This window comes from Grus americana, chromosome 11 (genome assembly GCF_028858705.1).
Source record: "Grus americana isolate bGruAme1 chromosome 11, bGruAme1.mat, whole genome shotgun sequence".
In the NCBI taxonomy this organism is placed as follows: Eukaryota; Metazoa; Chordata; class Aves; order Gruiformes; family Gruidae; genus Grus; species Grus americana.
In genome coordinates this window covers 16,346,869-16,363,607 of record NC_072862.1, presented here as the reverse complement: position 1 = coordinate 16,363,607, position 16,739 = coordinate 16,346,869, and the positions used below count along the sequence as shown (strand labels likewise).

The 16,739-nt window shown below is 42.3% G+C and overlaps 1 protein-coding gene across 1 annotated transcript; it reads left to right on the top strand.

The window, feature by feature from the left end:
- The first annotated feature begins 1,053 nt into the window (after positions 1-1,053).
- TMEM40 (transmembrane protein 40) lies at positions 1,054-16,383 on the top strand. The gene is made up of 14 exons (XM_054837681.1): positions 1,054-1,134; positions 1,458-1,514; positions 5,322-5,372; positions 5,969-6,108; positions 6,691-6,844; positions 8,019-8,126; positions 9,017-9,070; positions 9,970-10,005; positions 11,452-11,484; positions 12,669-12,734; positions 13,145-13,216; positions 13,299-13,373; positions 14,125-14,187; positions 14,640-16,383. The coding sequence occupies exons 3-14, from the start codon at positions 5,330-5,332 to the stop codon at positions 14,657-14,659; spliced, it is 864 nt and encodes a 287-aa protein (XP_054693656.1). The 5' UTR covers positions 1,054-1,134; positions 1,458-1,514; positions 5,322-5,329; the 3' UTR covers positions 14,660-16,383.
- The last annotated feature ends 356 nt before the right edge of the window (positions 16,384-16,739 follow it).

Genomic DNA, 16,739 nt, shown 5'->3' with positions numbered 1-16,739 from the left:
TGGGGCTGAAGGCTAGTCCAAGTAGGGTGGACTACCTGGGAGTAAATGGCCAGCACTGCTCCTCATAACCCAGCTGGCTCCTGGCAACCAACACAGACTACTCCACCTCCTCCAAGCACAGTAGGAGATTGTGCTGTTTTCAAGTTTATCAGCTGGTCAGGGTGATATAAAGCCCTTTTCCCCAGAAGGGTAGCTGTGCTTCCAACCTACATGGGAGTTCTCAGTGACTACATGTCCACAGCAAAAAGTAGAGGAAGATTTTTGAACATGGCTCACTGTTGTGCCTTGGTGAGTACATCTGTAATCCAAAGGTGTTTCTGGCTTTGTGTTTTCAGCACCCTCTCTCTGCTGGAGACAGGTGTGATGGAGGGTATGTTTCCTTTCCCTGTCAGCAGCCCAGCTGCTCCATCACAGGGCACCCCAGCCCCAGGGCTGCCTCAGGGATGAGGCTGGGGGCCCTTCCTGGGCCTCTCAGCCCAGCAGGCTGGACCTGACCCCTGCTGGCAATGTCCTGGTCCTGATGAGAGTGTGGTATGAAACCCACCCTTCTCCTTGCTCCCTGCAAGGTTGTGTTCCCCTGTGTCTGCCTCCCTGAGTCTGGGGATGCTCTGGGCAGGAGGACAGCCTGCCTGGGCCTCTAAACTGCTATCATGGCATCCCCATTCAGATTTACGGGAGCACAGGGTGTTTTCTCTCAGAGAGATCCCTGTGTCCCTGGCCTCCCCCTTGTGCCCCTGACAGACCAAACAAGCCAGCCTGGGCCTCCAGCCTGAGCAGGGGCTGTGCTGGAGCAGCCATGGGCAGGGCTGGGGGGTCCTAGCTGGACAGGGCTGCTGAGACCTATCGGTGCCTGAGACAGGAGGGGAGGCTGCCCAGCTCCTCTGCCTTACTCTGGCAGGATCAGCTCTTGGCTGCCTTCCTCAGAGCTCAGGGACACAGAAAACACACATGGAGTGTGACCGCCGGTGACTGGAAGGAAATGTGGGGCTGCTGCTGCTCTTGCTGTGAGTCAGAGCAGGGCACGTGAGGCTGCAGTGCCACCCTGACGCCTTCCCGCCCACCCGCCATTGTGTGTCAGGGCCAGTGCTGCACACACCCTGCCCCAGGATCCTGACCCACCACACAGCCCTGCAGGTAAGCGCCGGAGAGGGGTTCAGGAGCTTCTTGTGACTGAAACCAAGGGTGTTTCAGCGTTGTGTCCTGGCTTTCGATACATGGCTGGGTTGTTGATTACTCGCCGAGGCATCACGACGCTGTATGAGGCAAGGCACGGGACTTCCCTGTAACCTGTCTTCCTGACTGGACTGCCACATCTTTTAATTTTTTTTTTTTCCTCTAAAATCCTCGTGGCAACCCCTGTATTTTATGTGTAGAGGAAGATTTGCTTGCTTTAACTTTACTCAGACTACAAACACAAGCTCTTCTGGCTTCTGATGAGCTCATTTTCTTCCCTTCAGAGCTTTCCAACGACCACCCAGAGGAGCACGCAGCACGTCAGGAGAAATACAAACAAGGTAATTTCAAGTGGTGCATGTAAATGCATACGGGAACGCTGCTGTTGTTTTTCCCAGCCGGGCTGGGAAACAGGCAGCAAACTGCCCAGGTTTGTGGGTGTAGGGCTGGCAGCAGTGCAGCCACTCTGTCTGGGCTTGTTGTGAGAGCCGGGAGAGGAAGAAGGATGTGCTGCCGCTGTGGCAAGTGGTGGACAGGCTGTGCCTGCTCCCTGCTCACCCCTCTGGGGACGATCACACTGAGCCTGGGGAGCTGCCCTCCCCACGGTGCCATGCACTCGCTGGGTCTCTCCACCTGCCTGTGCTCAAGGACACCATAAAGAATGAAAAGTCTTTGAGTTTTGCTACTTCTCTGTCACATTTCAACTACATTTGACAACAGGAAGGCAAGCAGACAAATAGCAGAATTATCTCACTGGTGGCATTGTCTGAGGAGACTAGAGTAGGAATGGTTTCAAACTGAGCTGGTGTGGATCAGTTTTTGTCTCGCTGGAAGAAGCTACCAGCTTTCACCACAGCCCTTCTGGACATCCTCCTGTGGAACCAACCGCTAGGACCTGCCTAAGACTTGCAGGTGTGCTTTATGAAGTGTGTTGCGTTTGGTTTAAGAGGAGGTCAGGAAGGCTTAACGTTTATGTTTAAAATAAAATTTAGCAAGATTTCGTGTCAGCATATAACTTAAAATGAAACGTAAAAGTACTTTCAAATGGAAAAGGTTTAGGATTGTCTGTTTTTTGTCTTGAAGTCAAAACAACCTTATTTCACTTTATTTGCATGTTTTGTTATCCCATTGAACAATTTTGCTCAGATATATTTCAGCAGCTAAGCAAAAAGTTGTTGGATGTGGCAGTTATTAGCCTCACTTTCTAAACAACTAGGAGAAGTCTGACTCTGCACAGAAGTTTTATTCTAACATGTTAGAAAGACCTCACTGCAATTAAGTTCTGATTTACTGTGGGGAAAGCAAGATGAGGTCTGTTGTTCATGTCACTTCCCAATGAGCTCATGGTCAGGCTGAAATGCCAGTATATCATCATCCTTCTCTCATTATGAGGTGTAATCAACTAAGTCACTTTTAAAACATACAATAATTAAATGTCTATACTTATCCTTTGTTTAGATCTGATTTTCTTCCCAGAAGAGCCACAGGGAAATTAATTGTCCATAGTCTAACAGAAACCAGGAACCCAACTTCCTTAGTTATGTAAAGCTTGGTGACTGGCTGGGCTTAGCTGTGCTGGAGGCACAGAAAGGAAGATGGGAGCAGACGCTGGCTGCTCCTGGATCCTCTTGTGGCATTCAGGTCTTATCGAAGCGGGATGCATAAGTACGTTAAGCAAATATGTTTCTGTTGCTGGTACAGCTGAGCAGTCTGGTCATTTGGGCCAGCAAATGAACACTTTTAAGATAAATAAGTCTGATAGCAAATGAGGTTGACAGTGTCTCTTCTGGTTTCAGTGTTGTATCTGCTCTTCCTTTGTGCATGGTGGGACAGGTCTAGTAGTGCCTACCTGCACACTCTGGGATGATGCAAAGCTGGTATAAGGCAGCTGCTGCAACAGGTTTGGGTCACAGGAAGAGCAATCTGCCTTGAACGTGCCAATGAAAGTGGCCTTCACTAGTTATTAGGAGCCCCAAAGACAAACCTCCTGAATTTCACTCAACAGTAAAATCCATGGATGTTTATAAATATCTTTATGAAATGGAATTCATCAGTCAGAAATCTCTCTATTTAAAGTAATTTTGTTCCTTTAGGCCTCGTATTTCAACCATGTAGTCCACAAAGAGGCCTAAAGGATTTCACTTACAAAAGCACACACTGTTGCAAGGTCTAAGCTGAGTAAATAGGAAGGCAAGAAAGATAGTGAAAAAGGCTGAAAACCATATAAATGCAGAGAAATTATATTCTTTATTATGTGGCCAAGAACAAGTTTATCCAGGGTGCGGTATGCTGGGTTCCTGTATTTCAACATTAGCTGTCGCTTACTGGGGCAGAGAGAACAGATGTGTTTCCTGCATTCCCTGTTGGGTGCTCACAGCCTCACATTGCCAGCGACCATTGCACGGTGCCACTGCCACAGCTGCAGCAGCAAAGGCTGTAAGTCAGGCAAGGTTTGTGGGAGAGGTAAAAACTTTTATTAGACTAACTGATAGAGTTCAAAGCTAGCTTGTCCAAAAACTCGCCAGTTTTTCCAGGTATGTCAGGTGGTTAAATAAAAAGTATTATCTGCTGTTGTAGATGTCTTGCATAGATTCATCATCAGAAATAATTTCAAAGTGTTCTTAAAATATTAAATTATTTTTTCTCACAACACACCTTGGAGGTAGATAAGCAGTTTTCTGGGCTTAGCCTTTAGAAGTGTTTAAAAAGGTTATGTAATTTTCCCAAACAGCAAACCAGTGGCTAAAAAGAATTTCAAACTATGCACCTCATCGCTTGAACACTTGCAGTGTAGGAAAGGAGAAAGCCCCCAGAATCACCTATATACGTTAAATGTGGGAACTCAAGCCTGGTTCCAGAGGAGGGATGGGTTTTCCGGCTACTTTGGAATCTGTGTCTAATTTCTTCTATCTAAGAACTGACACACTAAAGAGTTGTTCTGTTTCCCGAATGAAGGTGTTTTTGCTTGTGTCTTATACTATCCTTCTGAAGATACTAACTAGACTTGGTTTAGATTTTGTATCAGAATATTTTTCTGACTGATATGATGGTGTCTAGAGAACTGAAACAGCCTGTGAGAACAGAGACAGTTTTCCATCTGGAAAATTTAAAGGAAATACTTAGTTTTCAAACTGCTTGATGGCAAGTGTTTTGTTGAACAGACCCAAAAGTCATATTGTAAAAAAAGCTGTGAGTGTATAAACTGTTTTCCTATTGAGTTCTGCATAGTGGAAACTGTACTTCAGGCTCCTCAAAAATCTCCCTTTGCACCTCTCAATACAACAGTGCTTTAGCTGAAATGCTGCATGAGGGGAGATGCAGTCAGTGCAGGATGCCTGAACGGGAGTAGGTGGAGGCAACTGTTCAGAACCACAACCACCACAAAAAAGGCATCATCAGAACAAAATAGCCTCAAAACAAAATTTCTGGGGCAAGTTTAGCAAGACAAAAGGAAGCATTGCATTTTGGTGATGTTAGAATGTTTTGTTTCCATGGCAAATACCAGTAAGAAATCTGGGATTGACACTTAAATTTTTTTAATTCATAAACCTAAAGCTAGTGGAAATTTCCTTTTCATGACAAGTTGGGAAGAACAGACATTGAAGTGCCAAAGTCTTCTGTGAGTCAAGGATTCCAAATCTTGTGGGGCTCTCCTATAAACTATTTCTACTATTCTCCCAGATTGGTACATTTTAAGTATAGGGCTGTCAAAAGTACAGAATAATCGTTCTGTTTTGTGAATGGAACAGGACCTATTAAATTACTCACATCTGTGGTAAATAGTTAATTAGACACTTTGGTAGTTGTAAAAAAAAAAAAAAACAAACCACAAACCAAAAAAAACCTCACACCAACAATGTGAGTGATCAAGTTGGACTTCATTTCGCTTTACTCATGATGATTGGACTTTTGTTCTTTCTTAATAACCGAAGGCCAGCTCAGCAAGACTCACACAGATGAGTTGAGAATGGGTCCTAGGAAGGTAAATGAATCATGGTGTGAAACTGCCATTGCAACAGAGAAGTGATTTCAAAACCAAAGTGCGAGAGAAAGACGCCATGTTTGCAGAAAATCAAGTGTGAGACAGAAAAATAGAGAAGGTCAGACAGATCTGTTGCTAAATATGCTTTTTCTCCCCTTTTGAACAGGCACAGCGATGGAGAACTTGAATGTCCCAGATCTTACTGAAGAACAGCAAGGTAAGGGTAGCACACACCACTCATTCACACTACACAACAGTTTTTGCTAGAGTGGTAGTGAAACTTGTTTCCTCTGAAAACACACTGCCTCCATCCATCATCTTGCTTGTAAAAGAGACCAGCAGTCAGTTCCCAGCTCTTCCACAGGCTTCTCATCAGGCCTTGGGCATGAATTTAAATGCATGAAGGAGTTTTTGCTGTGCATTAAATGCCTAATGAGTTATCTCAATACCTTGGTATCCAGCCCTTTGTGTCTTTGTGCCTCTCTGCAAAACGGCATTGTCAGAATAAGCACCCGTTAAATAGCTGGGAATACTTCCCCTGCTTCTCTAACTCAGACAATAGCATCACAAAGACATCAGTAATTTGTACAGACTATTGACGTCTTCCTACTGATTTCTGGCAGACTGAGTTGCTTTACACAATACAGCACTACTCTCCTTCCCATGGGCTAATTTGCTGATGTTGGGCAGCATGTTAGAGGCTGATGTCAGCGTCTGATGTCTGTTACCACACCTACACAGAGCACTGCAGGAACGTTATTGTGCAAACCCACCTCTGCTGCTGCACAGTAATTTGCTCGTTTTTCCTCCCAGACATTTTCCAGAGGGCTTTTACTGCTGATGCCAATTACTTGGAGAATCATGAGAAAATGAACCAGTCCTTCTGGGAATCACTTGTAAAATGTTTAGCCACCACTGACCCACCTATCCTGAATACTGAAGAAAAAAACAATGTAAGTTACTAAAGAAACGTGCATCCTTTGTAAGACATTGTTACACAGATACTTTTATACTTCTTTGATATACTTTGGGGAGAGAAAACACAGTCCAATTATTTGATATGCTAAAACTTATCTAAAACATGCTAAATGCTGTAAAAGGGCACTTAGATAAATGAGACTCAGGCCTCTGCTTTTTACTTCATTGTTCTCCATGTGAAAAAATAACTGGCTTTGTATAAATTCCTCAGGATCAGTTCAGCTCGCTATTTTCTAAGCAGAACCATTGTTAGTGACATTTTGCTGTAAGATACTGCAGGTCCATTTTCAGACCCTATCACTGTATTTCTTCAGCTCTTAAAAAAGTTAACTATTACACACTATGGTTTTTTTTGGCTCTGCTCTGAGTTTGGAGTTTACATTCTCTTTCCAGCTCTGGCATTACTCTTTGTCCCTGATCTTCCCCTTGTATAGTAGGGGCAGAGAATTACATTTCCCACAGATGGGGTGAGACACATTGATTGTATAGCAGGGTATGTTTTTGCAGGCTATGTTTTATTGGAAGGACTCTCTGCTATTTACTTAGATTTCTTTCAGCTCCTCAACAGCTGCAGTGTCCTGCCTGGAGGCTGTGCAGCCTGCCTGAAAGCCATTGAGAAGAAAGAAGTCAGGGCAATGGCTGTTCTTTACCTCTTGCTGAAGACAACCAACCCATTGGGATATAGGCAGCTGCCCAGCTCCAAGGGAAAGGGTGAGCCCTACCTGCTCTTCAGCTATTTTGTTAAAATTACTGCAGTGCCAGTGGGACTTGACACCAGTTTGAAAACTCTGATATATGTTTGAAATGTGTATGAAATGTATATGAAATATGAAGTAATTACGAGTGAACAACTACAACGTTTAGAAACACTGCTTAGAAAAGTCAGTTAGGTATGGTGATAATGGGAGCCAAAGATAGTATTTTACTTTAGTTTGACTTGGCAGCTTCTGGGGAAGTGTCCCTTGTTTGTTTAGGGAAAGAGGACGTCCTGGGATGATGATGCCACAGAAATTTCTCTGACTTAAAGTGGTGCCCCAGTTTTTCCTGTCTAGCTGGATTCAATGACAGTCATGATACTGTTTTGCATGGACTGTTATCCAGCCAGCCTGGACCTCTCTGTGCTTTCATAGAGGTAAGAAATCTGAGCTGAGCTGCTGAAAATATTTTTGTAAATCACCCTAGCAGCACATGTAGCAGTAACTAAAAGGAGTGAATAGAGGATGCCACTCAGGGTGCTGAGCCTGGCAAGAATATACAAATAGACTCCACTGCACTTCTCATTGGCTCAGTTGTGCAATAAGAAACTGAATTTGAAGCTGTTAAGAATCACCTGCAACTGCAGCCAAACAAGCCAGGAGCACTTCACTTCACTGCCTGGCCCAGGAGCCAGCACCCTGCAGGTTTCTCCTCCTGCATGGCTTGGCCCAGCTGGCTTTGAGGGCTCTGCTGCTGTGCCACAGGAGGGACCTGGCACTGTGGTGTAAACACAGGGAGCCCAGCAGAAACCACAGGGGTTAAGGGAGACGTAGCCCAGGGAAGGGTGTGCAACTATTCTTCAGCTAAAACACCTTTCAGTTTCAGCTGCTGTTGCTTTAGGGAGCGGGAATTTTCACAGGGATAGCATTATGGGTAAATTAAAGGCCAGAATATGAAACTTTAGGCATCTACCAGAACCATTTAAGAAAGTCTAAACAGTAGTGTATATGATGCTTTCATTTATAATGCTTTGTACCATTCCGTATGTGTGAAAAAAACAGCTGAAAGAAGACTAAGGGTCTGCTTTCCTGTCAGACAACCTTTAATAAAGGATTGTGGAATCTGCCATTGTAAAAGAGAAATTGTAAATAGTTGTTTCTAATATTTTTTTCTCATATATTTAAAACAGATGAAAAATTGAAACTCCTGAAGAGACTGGAAAGGAATCTCATGCTTTCTCAAGGGGAAGAAAAGGCTGAAAACTCATCCCATGAGTCCACAGATGAAGATACACAAAGTAAAGAGGATTTATTTCATTTTTTCCTGACACATAATTTAGTCTGATTGCATGTTCATAGTTCAAAAGAGATTCACATAGGAGATTTGCAGGAATTCAGTAGCAATTCTGCAGAACTCTGAAAAAAGTAAGAAATTGTGCAAAAGAGAGAACACAGAAAATAATCAGTACGTCTAGATTCATAGCAAAATAGTGGCTGCCTCCCACTCTTGTGGAAGTTGGAGGTTTCAGAAATGTAGAAATCTGCTGCGAGATTTCTTCCCAAATATAAGATCATAACTTCTATGATCTTCAGTGCGTTTATGGTCTAGCTGAAGCCTGTGCTATAGCAGGAGGTAAAGAACAGTCAACACCCAGTAGTAGCTGGCAATGGTATAGTACTTCTCTAGCATTTCTTTTCTTATTAGCAAACATCAACAGTGTATCAAAAGTCACTTTGGCTGCCACTAGACCATTTCATTCATGGAAAATGAGAGACTAAGAAGTGACAGGCAACATGGAAGTGATAATGCTGATACCGGCTTATTCTGCCACAGAAAGCCACTAGCTGATTGAGATAAAATGAGTGGCATTTAGAAATAAAACTTTTGAACTAATTGGCAGTGCTGATGATGTATGGGTTTAAAATAAGAACTTTCTCTCTACACCCCTTTATTCCATCTTCAGATTTTGCTGGGTTTTTTTCCTATTCAGCCAGCTTTGGAGAGAGCAGTTGATAATGATCCTTGCATTTCAAAGCTTTGATTTTTTTTTTTTTTAATTTTTTTTTCTTTTACCTACATATTCCACTGCCGTTATTATATTATGAGCAAAGAACTGGAATGCTGCTGTTCCTGATACTGCTGGCACGTTTTTCTTTAATCTGATGAAAAAACACTTTCTCTATCCAGACAGTGATAAGGAAGATTTAGGAAGACAGAAGACTGAAGGCCAATTATTTGGAGGTAGGACCAAGTGACAACAGTACCGGTTTTTACTAGAGACAACCAATATAAACAAAAAGAAAAGGATAATTTCTGGCATTCTTTGGTTTGACTCCTGAACAAAGGTATATTAACATGTGTAGACATAGGAAAAGGACCAGTCAGAATTTGGCTGTAGGAAAGGCATTTCCTACAAGAAGAAGCTCAAGTAATACTAACATTCAGCCATGCCCTGTGGTTAGAGTCAAACCAGGAGAATAGCAAAATCTACTGTTCTGGGAGAGGTCCCGCTGCCTGGGTCTGCACAGTTGCTGTTGAAATACAGCAAAAGAGTTTTGACAATATCTATTGCAGCCACTACTTACAGGGTCTGCAGTCAGCCCTCAGTGCTGGCCAGAGATCATCAGTGAGGATCACACCTTGGATCTTGTTCTTGAGGCTTTTCCTTTCCTTCCAAAGGAAAAATGAAAAATAAGTACAATGCAGATAAAAAAAAGTGCTGTGTCAACAGACAGAAATACCTATCAGCTTGTGGTATAGAACCATGGATGTAAAAAAGTTAATGCTTTAATCATTTAATTAATGTCTGAAATTGATCTTAGCCCAGATGTAAGAGCAGCTCCTCTAAACTGACATTAGGAGATCTAATTTGTCCACAGGAGTATGATTCTACCTGACTCCAGATATTGAGATAGATGAAATACGGGGGGGTGTCAATAGTCCGTTAACGTTTCCCACTTCCAAACTGCATAACCCGCAACTGAGCTGCCCTCCCGAATGAGTTAGAATTGGAATCATCTACTTTGCCACTTCTACACAACCACACTAATTTCAGTAGAGTTGCATGGGCTAGGACTGGCAGCAAGAAATGCACATTCATTATGGATATTAATCTACATAATCTTTGCATAATATTTTAGGCACACCAGCAGAGGTTGTTCCCTACGGACATTCAGGTAAGCATTCCCAGATAAGCTCATCCTGCTGGAAGGAAAACTGTAACTTCAGTTTCTTCTTTCTGGCATGCTTAGGTATTAAAAAACAACCCCCTGACTCTAAATCTATTGGTTCCCAGTTACCCTGGTGTTGGACCTGGGCATGGTGCAGACATTCTGTTGCAAGCTTGTCACAGTGGCTGGCTGATAGCAGGTGTACACCTGTACAAGGTGTTCTAGCAGATTAACCCATTTTTTGTAGGCCTGCCAGATTCTCACATGATCAGCTCACAGCAGTTGTCATCCTTTTTTGGGGAAAACCCAGCAATTCTATTGGGCAACTTTTCAGTCTTTCCTAAGAAAGCCAGGGAGTTTTCAGCATTCTCTGCAGCCCTCTATCTCCTGCTGCATAGGGATGTGAGATTGGGAAGGTGCTGGAACCTGGTTTCTGCAAAATAGAGACACTCTGCTCTGAACACCTTCCTCACTTAGCTCAGAGCATTCACCACAGAACATGCTAGGTGAAAGCCAAAGGAAAAGCAACAGAGAAACAGTGCCAGCTGAGAAGCTTGAACAGATGGCTGGTCTAAGGCAGATTTCCTTTTACCAGGCACTGCTGAGCAGCAGCAGAACAGATGTAAAAAGCCCATAGTAGGAAGCTTTCAGTGGCTTGATTGCATTACGGACCTCATCCCTCCCAGTCCCAGGCTAACGCCATGTTCCTTAGTTATGAGAGGCAAGAGAGCCCAGCAGACTGGCCTTTTTGAGAGGACACCTGCTCAAGGGTTTTTCTTCTGTGGAGTGGGGAATAGTGGCTGTGACTCAGACTGTTTCAGCTGAGAAGGGAGCTGGGAAGAAGATATTAGTTGCAGCATAATCCCTAGGGGAGGTTTTTGAGTTACCTGTCTCCAAGGAGCTACGTAAAACACCAGGGTAGAGGAATATATTGCAACACAATATTCTCCCCATGTTGTCAGGTGCACAAAGAGGATTACAGTACTTTTCCAGTTGGTAGCTGGCCTCTCCACCTCTCACCATGGCCTTTGTTGCTTCAGTTCTAGATTACTTCAGTACACCAGAGACATTGACAATACTTAGCTAGTGCAGGACACCATGCCTACTGCACTGGAGAGGTCCAGGTGATACACACATGCGGCACTTGTGATCCCAGCTCTGCTTGGTTCCAGCTTCAGTTCTAGCAGCTGAATATTAACACAGAGGCCATCAGTCTTCTACTGCCCAGCTATTTCAGAGAACCTGGGATGACTGTGAATAGTTTGATTTATTGTTATCTGTTCTTGGGCCCTTTTAACTCCCTTCTTTTCCTGGCACTTTCAAGTACTGTTTTGTCTATACTGAGTCACCAAATAGGTGAATACTTGCTGTGCTTGCTAGTGCTGGTAAAGGTGGGAAACAATATAGTTGTATTTTTACCATCAAAAATAATAAAACTATGTTGCTTTTCAGAGATTACCAGAAGAGAAGATTCAGTTGCAGATGGTAAATGCAAACAAGCGAACAGAAGTTTTTCTTGTGGATACTGTCTTTCAGGACTGAGTTTTGCTTAGTGATGATAGCTATACCAGCTCCTTGATACCTAGATACTTCCTAATAAAAAAATAGAAGTTTGGGAATAGCTATATGATCAAATAACTGAGTTTGTCCCCAAACTAGAACTTGATCAATCCAGAATGCTCAAAGAATCAAAAACTCAAAAGTGTGACTCCAGTATCAGGTGACCCAGAACAGAATTTCTTGGCAAAGTTTAGTTGCTTCCTGGTTCAAAAGCACAACAGCAAAAGTCTGTAGCTCATTTGGAGTACGTTTCCAGTATGTCTTTAGAGAAAATTAAATTCACCGCCAGGCAGCATTGCCTGGATGCACAGCCCAATGTAAGTGAAATCAGCATCTAAAACTTGTGATGAATCAACTCCAAAAGGCTTCTACACAGCAGACTGCCTAGGGGTCTTCTCAAGCAATCAACAAACAAAAAAGGAAAAAACCTTCTGCTTCGAACACATCATTGGAAATCTGGTAAAATATTCAGCTCTTTCTGACAACACAACTGAGGAAGGAACAGAATTTGGCAGTTCTGCTCACAACTAGCATAGAGCAAAATGCTCTCTATTTAAACCTCTAAAAATATCTAGCTTGTTCTTAAGTTGTTCTTTCTATGTGTCAGTATAGCTAGTAGCTATAGGAGACTAATTGTCAGCTACAGTTCTTAATTTGGGGGTGCAGAAAAACTTCAACATCAGGCTTAAGTAGACTGATGGTACTCATATGCTTAGTAATGCAGCTGCTTATATTATTGTAACTGATCGTGCAAAGCACCCAAGGATCAAACTGAAGATCCCTTGTACTACAGCTTTACTCTCCCCTGCTGTAATTCTGAGCCTATTGATTGCCCCAGACTAGATAGAAAAGACCCAGAGTGCTTTAAAACAATTCTGTATTGTTAATGCAACCATCTGATTATGCTTTTTTTTTTTATACCTGCTCTTTTTGGGGTGATTTTAAAATTGCTAATTTGATCTTTCCAAAAGGCTCGCAGATCTTTCCTTTGAACAAAGTTTTACAAATATTTTGCCTGAGAATTGATTTCAGATACAAAAAGGGAAATAAACTTAAAACTCCTTAATTTCAGAGTTCCATATCAATAAAAGACTTTTGTTTTCTTGTAGCATATGAGAACGAGAATACTTACCTCCATCAGTGGACAGTACGGTGGATGGGAATACGGAAGGATGGTAATTTTTAATTTTTTTTTTTTTAAATTCAACTGATGTCAACACTGTTGAACCTTGGTCCACAAATAAGATTTCTGGTTCAAAAAACCCCTTTTTTTTAACCTGACACAAGTACTTTGTTGAAGCGCATCAACACTTCTCGATGAAAATCGTCGAGGCTTCTCGTAACAACTTGCATGCATGTATGTTTTGCAGTTGAGTTCAGTGTATGAGACATCTTGTGGAAATAGACTTTATTCACTGAGTGATACGCTGTACCTTAGGGTGCAATGGTTGGACTTGATGATCTTAAAGGTCTTTTCCAACCTAAACAATTCTATGAATATTAGAAGTTTTTAAGCTTCGCAGCTGTTCTATGTGTATTCATAAGGGCCATGCCTGCAGTTGTGACCTAATTTTCCCTATTTCAGATGAATTCTTTCATTTTGTCATTCTTTGCTTTGCAATTGGAGCTTTACTAATTTGCTACTACTACTACAAAGGTAAGGCAAGACTTCAATAGAAGGATAACTGCTTGCACACTAGAAAAATGAACAAAGCCAAACATTTATTTTGTTGCCTTAGATTGGACAATTTCTGTTGGAATTGGTTTAATCACCTTTGCTTCCCTGGAAACCACTGGGATATACTTTGGTCTAGGTAAGTGTATCTACAGCAGCCAGCTCTGTGTCCACGCTAAGGATACAAGGTCACAGAGTCATTAAACTACACCAGTCTATAAAACTGGTAGTGCCCAGATTCTCTAAATCATCCCGTAATTATCCTGTAATGTCTCGTTCACAACTACACAGTGTGGCTGGAGACTGACATGCTTTAGTGACACTGAAGGGAAGGGTTGACTCATTTTTTGTCCTCAGTGATCACAAGACCCTGAGTCACCTCTTTCTGCAGCAATGGCTGAATGCTAAGTTACCATGGCAACGTATAATTTTAGCAGCAAGGCAGTCTTCTCAGATACACTCTATGAGGTGCTGTGCACTCAGCCTGCCATTCGTTCCTCTGAGACTGAGGCGGCTGAACACCCTGAGGAAGAGCTCTCGGCAGAACCTGGATGGTAGCAGCTACTGAAAATGATATTAAAAAAAATGGGGATTCTTGGCAATCCGTAGGGAAGGTGCAACTAGCAGCAAGTTATGGTTACCTAACTGGGAATAGAAGTCTCCCTTGTACTCTTGTGCTGATATTTTTGGTAGGCTGTAGATGGTTCTCTCCGGAATCAGCCTTGTCACTACTCTGTTATTAATGGTATCACAACAGTGCTTGTTTAAACAGTAATCTTGGGTTCATTAATATTGCAAGCATCAGTGTTTGGGTTTTGCCATTTTTCTATTTTTTGTGTTTTATGTTGTGATTTCTCATCTTAGAAAAAAATGTTTGTTTTCACAATTAGTGTATCGAATTCGGAGTGTACTTGACAGTTTTGTTCCTCTGATCAACAAATTCAAGCTAACAGGTAACAGTGATCCTCTTGCTGACTGCATGCATATTCCCTAGACCTTCCTGGGTACTTCATTTTGGTCAAGTCTTAAGATCAACTTCTCTAAATTACAATTCCCAATCTTCCTAATGTAAAAAAAATAAAAATACTACAGTTCATTACAGCTGCTTAGGTTTGAAAATGAATTGTCCTTGACTCTTTCCATGTGGCAGAGCATTTTCACATTTTTAATACTCTGCCCTGTATGGGGGGATTAACTGTTTCCTGACAATGTCTGAATAAGAATTCTATAGCTCAATTAAAAATTCAGGGAGTGGGGTAGGTTTCTCTTGTTGGGTCTTCAGACTCCAGGCTCATGTCTATCTGTGTTCATGAATACAAGATCTGAAGAATGCTGAAAAGCTGCATGGATACATGACGATTTGAACATAATAGTCCTGACAGTCATCTTTTTCTTCAACCTGCAGGTATGAGGAAAGCAGCCTAGGAAGAGTATTTCAGCAGACTTCCACAAAACCCTGCTGGCTGAATTTCTTGTATTAAACGAACTGCTTTGAGGCAAACATCAAAGCCTAATGGCTAATGTGAAATATTGAAATGTTAGACCATAGAAAGACATCATTCCCTCCCCTCAAAAATGAAGCTGAAACGGCAGTACAGGCTCCCATTCTTTCTTCTGAAGCAATTTGTGGCTCAGCAGAGCTCATAAGACAACCTAGATGTAGGTTTACATTTAATTCCATTAAATATAAACACATTCTCTTTCCCTCCCCCATGCAACCATGGTGGTCTGCCTACGGCGTACCAAAATGACCAACATGATCCTCAGCTGGTTCTGGATGAGGATCTGGATGTTTCAGTGGGAATCCTGGCACCACAAAGCCACCTCCTCTTCACCCTGTGTGATGCTGCAAACCAGGCAAACACAGTTGAGCCCCAACAGTGCAATAGCACTGAAGCAGATTAATTTATTGTGGCAGAACTCAATATAGTAGGCGTATAATGATTTCACCCAGCGAAAGCTGGGCGAGATTTTACATGCAGTGACATAATGGTGCAGTAATGAGATTATTAACAGCAGCAAATTTCATCTCTCCTTCTGAGGGGAAAAATAAAGTGCTTGATTTGACCCATCCTCCAACTTTTTTTTTTTTCTAAAAGAAAGTGCAAATTTGATATTCCATTTTACAGGGACACATTACACGTGTAGGGCTAATGCAATCATAGGCAGACTGCAAAAAAAGGGGATACATTTTTACTAAAAATTTAAAGGCAAGGTCTTCATACGCATAGAAGGATGAAGGCATCAAGTCAGACAGAGCGCCACAAAACATGAAATTGTAAGGAAATGTAGATCTAAAAACAAACAGCCCAGCGTTTTACAGAAGCAATTTCAAGCCTTGCTCAGAAAATTAAAAAGCTTACTTTTTAGTTGTACTTAATGTTAAGCGCCAGTGTTGGTCGTTCTTGTGTAGCAGTTCCATTTGCACATCCAGAAATATCAACAATTGTATGCAGGCCTGTACCAACACAGCACAGCAGCTACCTAACATGCCAAGGGTTAAATTAAGCAATGAGGATGAATACAAGCTATTTTGTAATATTTATATTCTCATTTACATGTACTATTTACATGTCTTTGTAGAAATAGTCTGTCATACCAAAATACTGTATATTTTGTGTTGTTAGTCTGCAAATAAAGTCTTGCTTAGACCAGCGTAGCATTGTTAATGCCAAATCACTTTTGGGTGAACTGAAAACTATGCACAGTCGCCCTGCTCTGAGGAAGATTGCTTTTTGTAGTTTCCTTTGCTGTTTAACATCTTTCTTTCTAAAAAGTAATTTGTGGAATGGTCAGGATGAGAAAGATATTTTAGTATTAAATATGTTTTCAAATTTGGTACTCTGCAGACAACAAAAGGAATTTTTAATTTCTTTTTAAACAGAAGCAGCTTAAGGGTAAAATAAGCAAAACATTTAAAACTCACCCAGTGGAACCATCATGCGAGATGAACAGCTTGCCCAACTTAGAGCAGCTTACACGAGAAGATTCAATTCTATAGAAAAAAGCAACTTACACGTTCAGCCGCATCCTCTCAAGTATCTGGGAATTTCCTGCTCTTCTTTCAGATCCTTCTTGAGTCCATCTCAGCACTTTAATCATTCCTGCCTCCTGCCCAACGGCACTCCTTCTGGTCTCACGTATCACCTGTGCTCCAGCACTGGCCAAGCACTCAAAAACACAAAGACTTTCAACTTCCTTAAATGAGCTTTTGCTCACTGGGCTACCGTTCTCCAAGTCCAGCAAGTCCCTCCTGAGCCCACAGCTCATCACTTGTGCTCATAGCTCTGCTGGGCCTCCGCTGCCCCGCTGGTTCCCCAGGACTCAGTACACCTCCTTCCCCTTTGACATCATCCAGCACGTAGGGTGCTTCCTTTTGTCTTCAGTTTTAAATGGCTGGGGGACAACACAGAGAGGAGGAACTGAAGCAAGGGCACTAGCCACTCTTCTGCAATACACGCTCCTGCTTTTCACTATCCAACGCCTCACATTTCTGCCCAGAAGA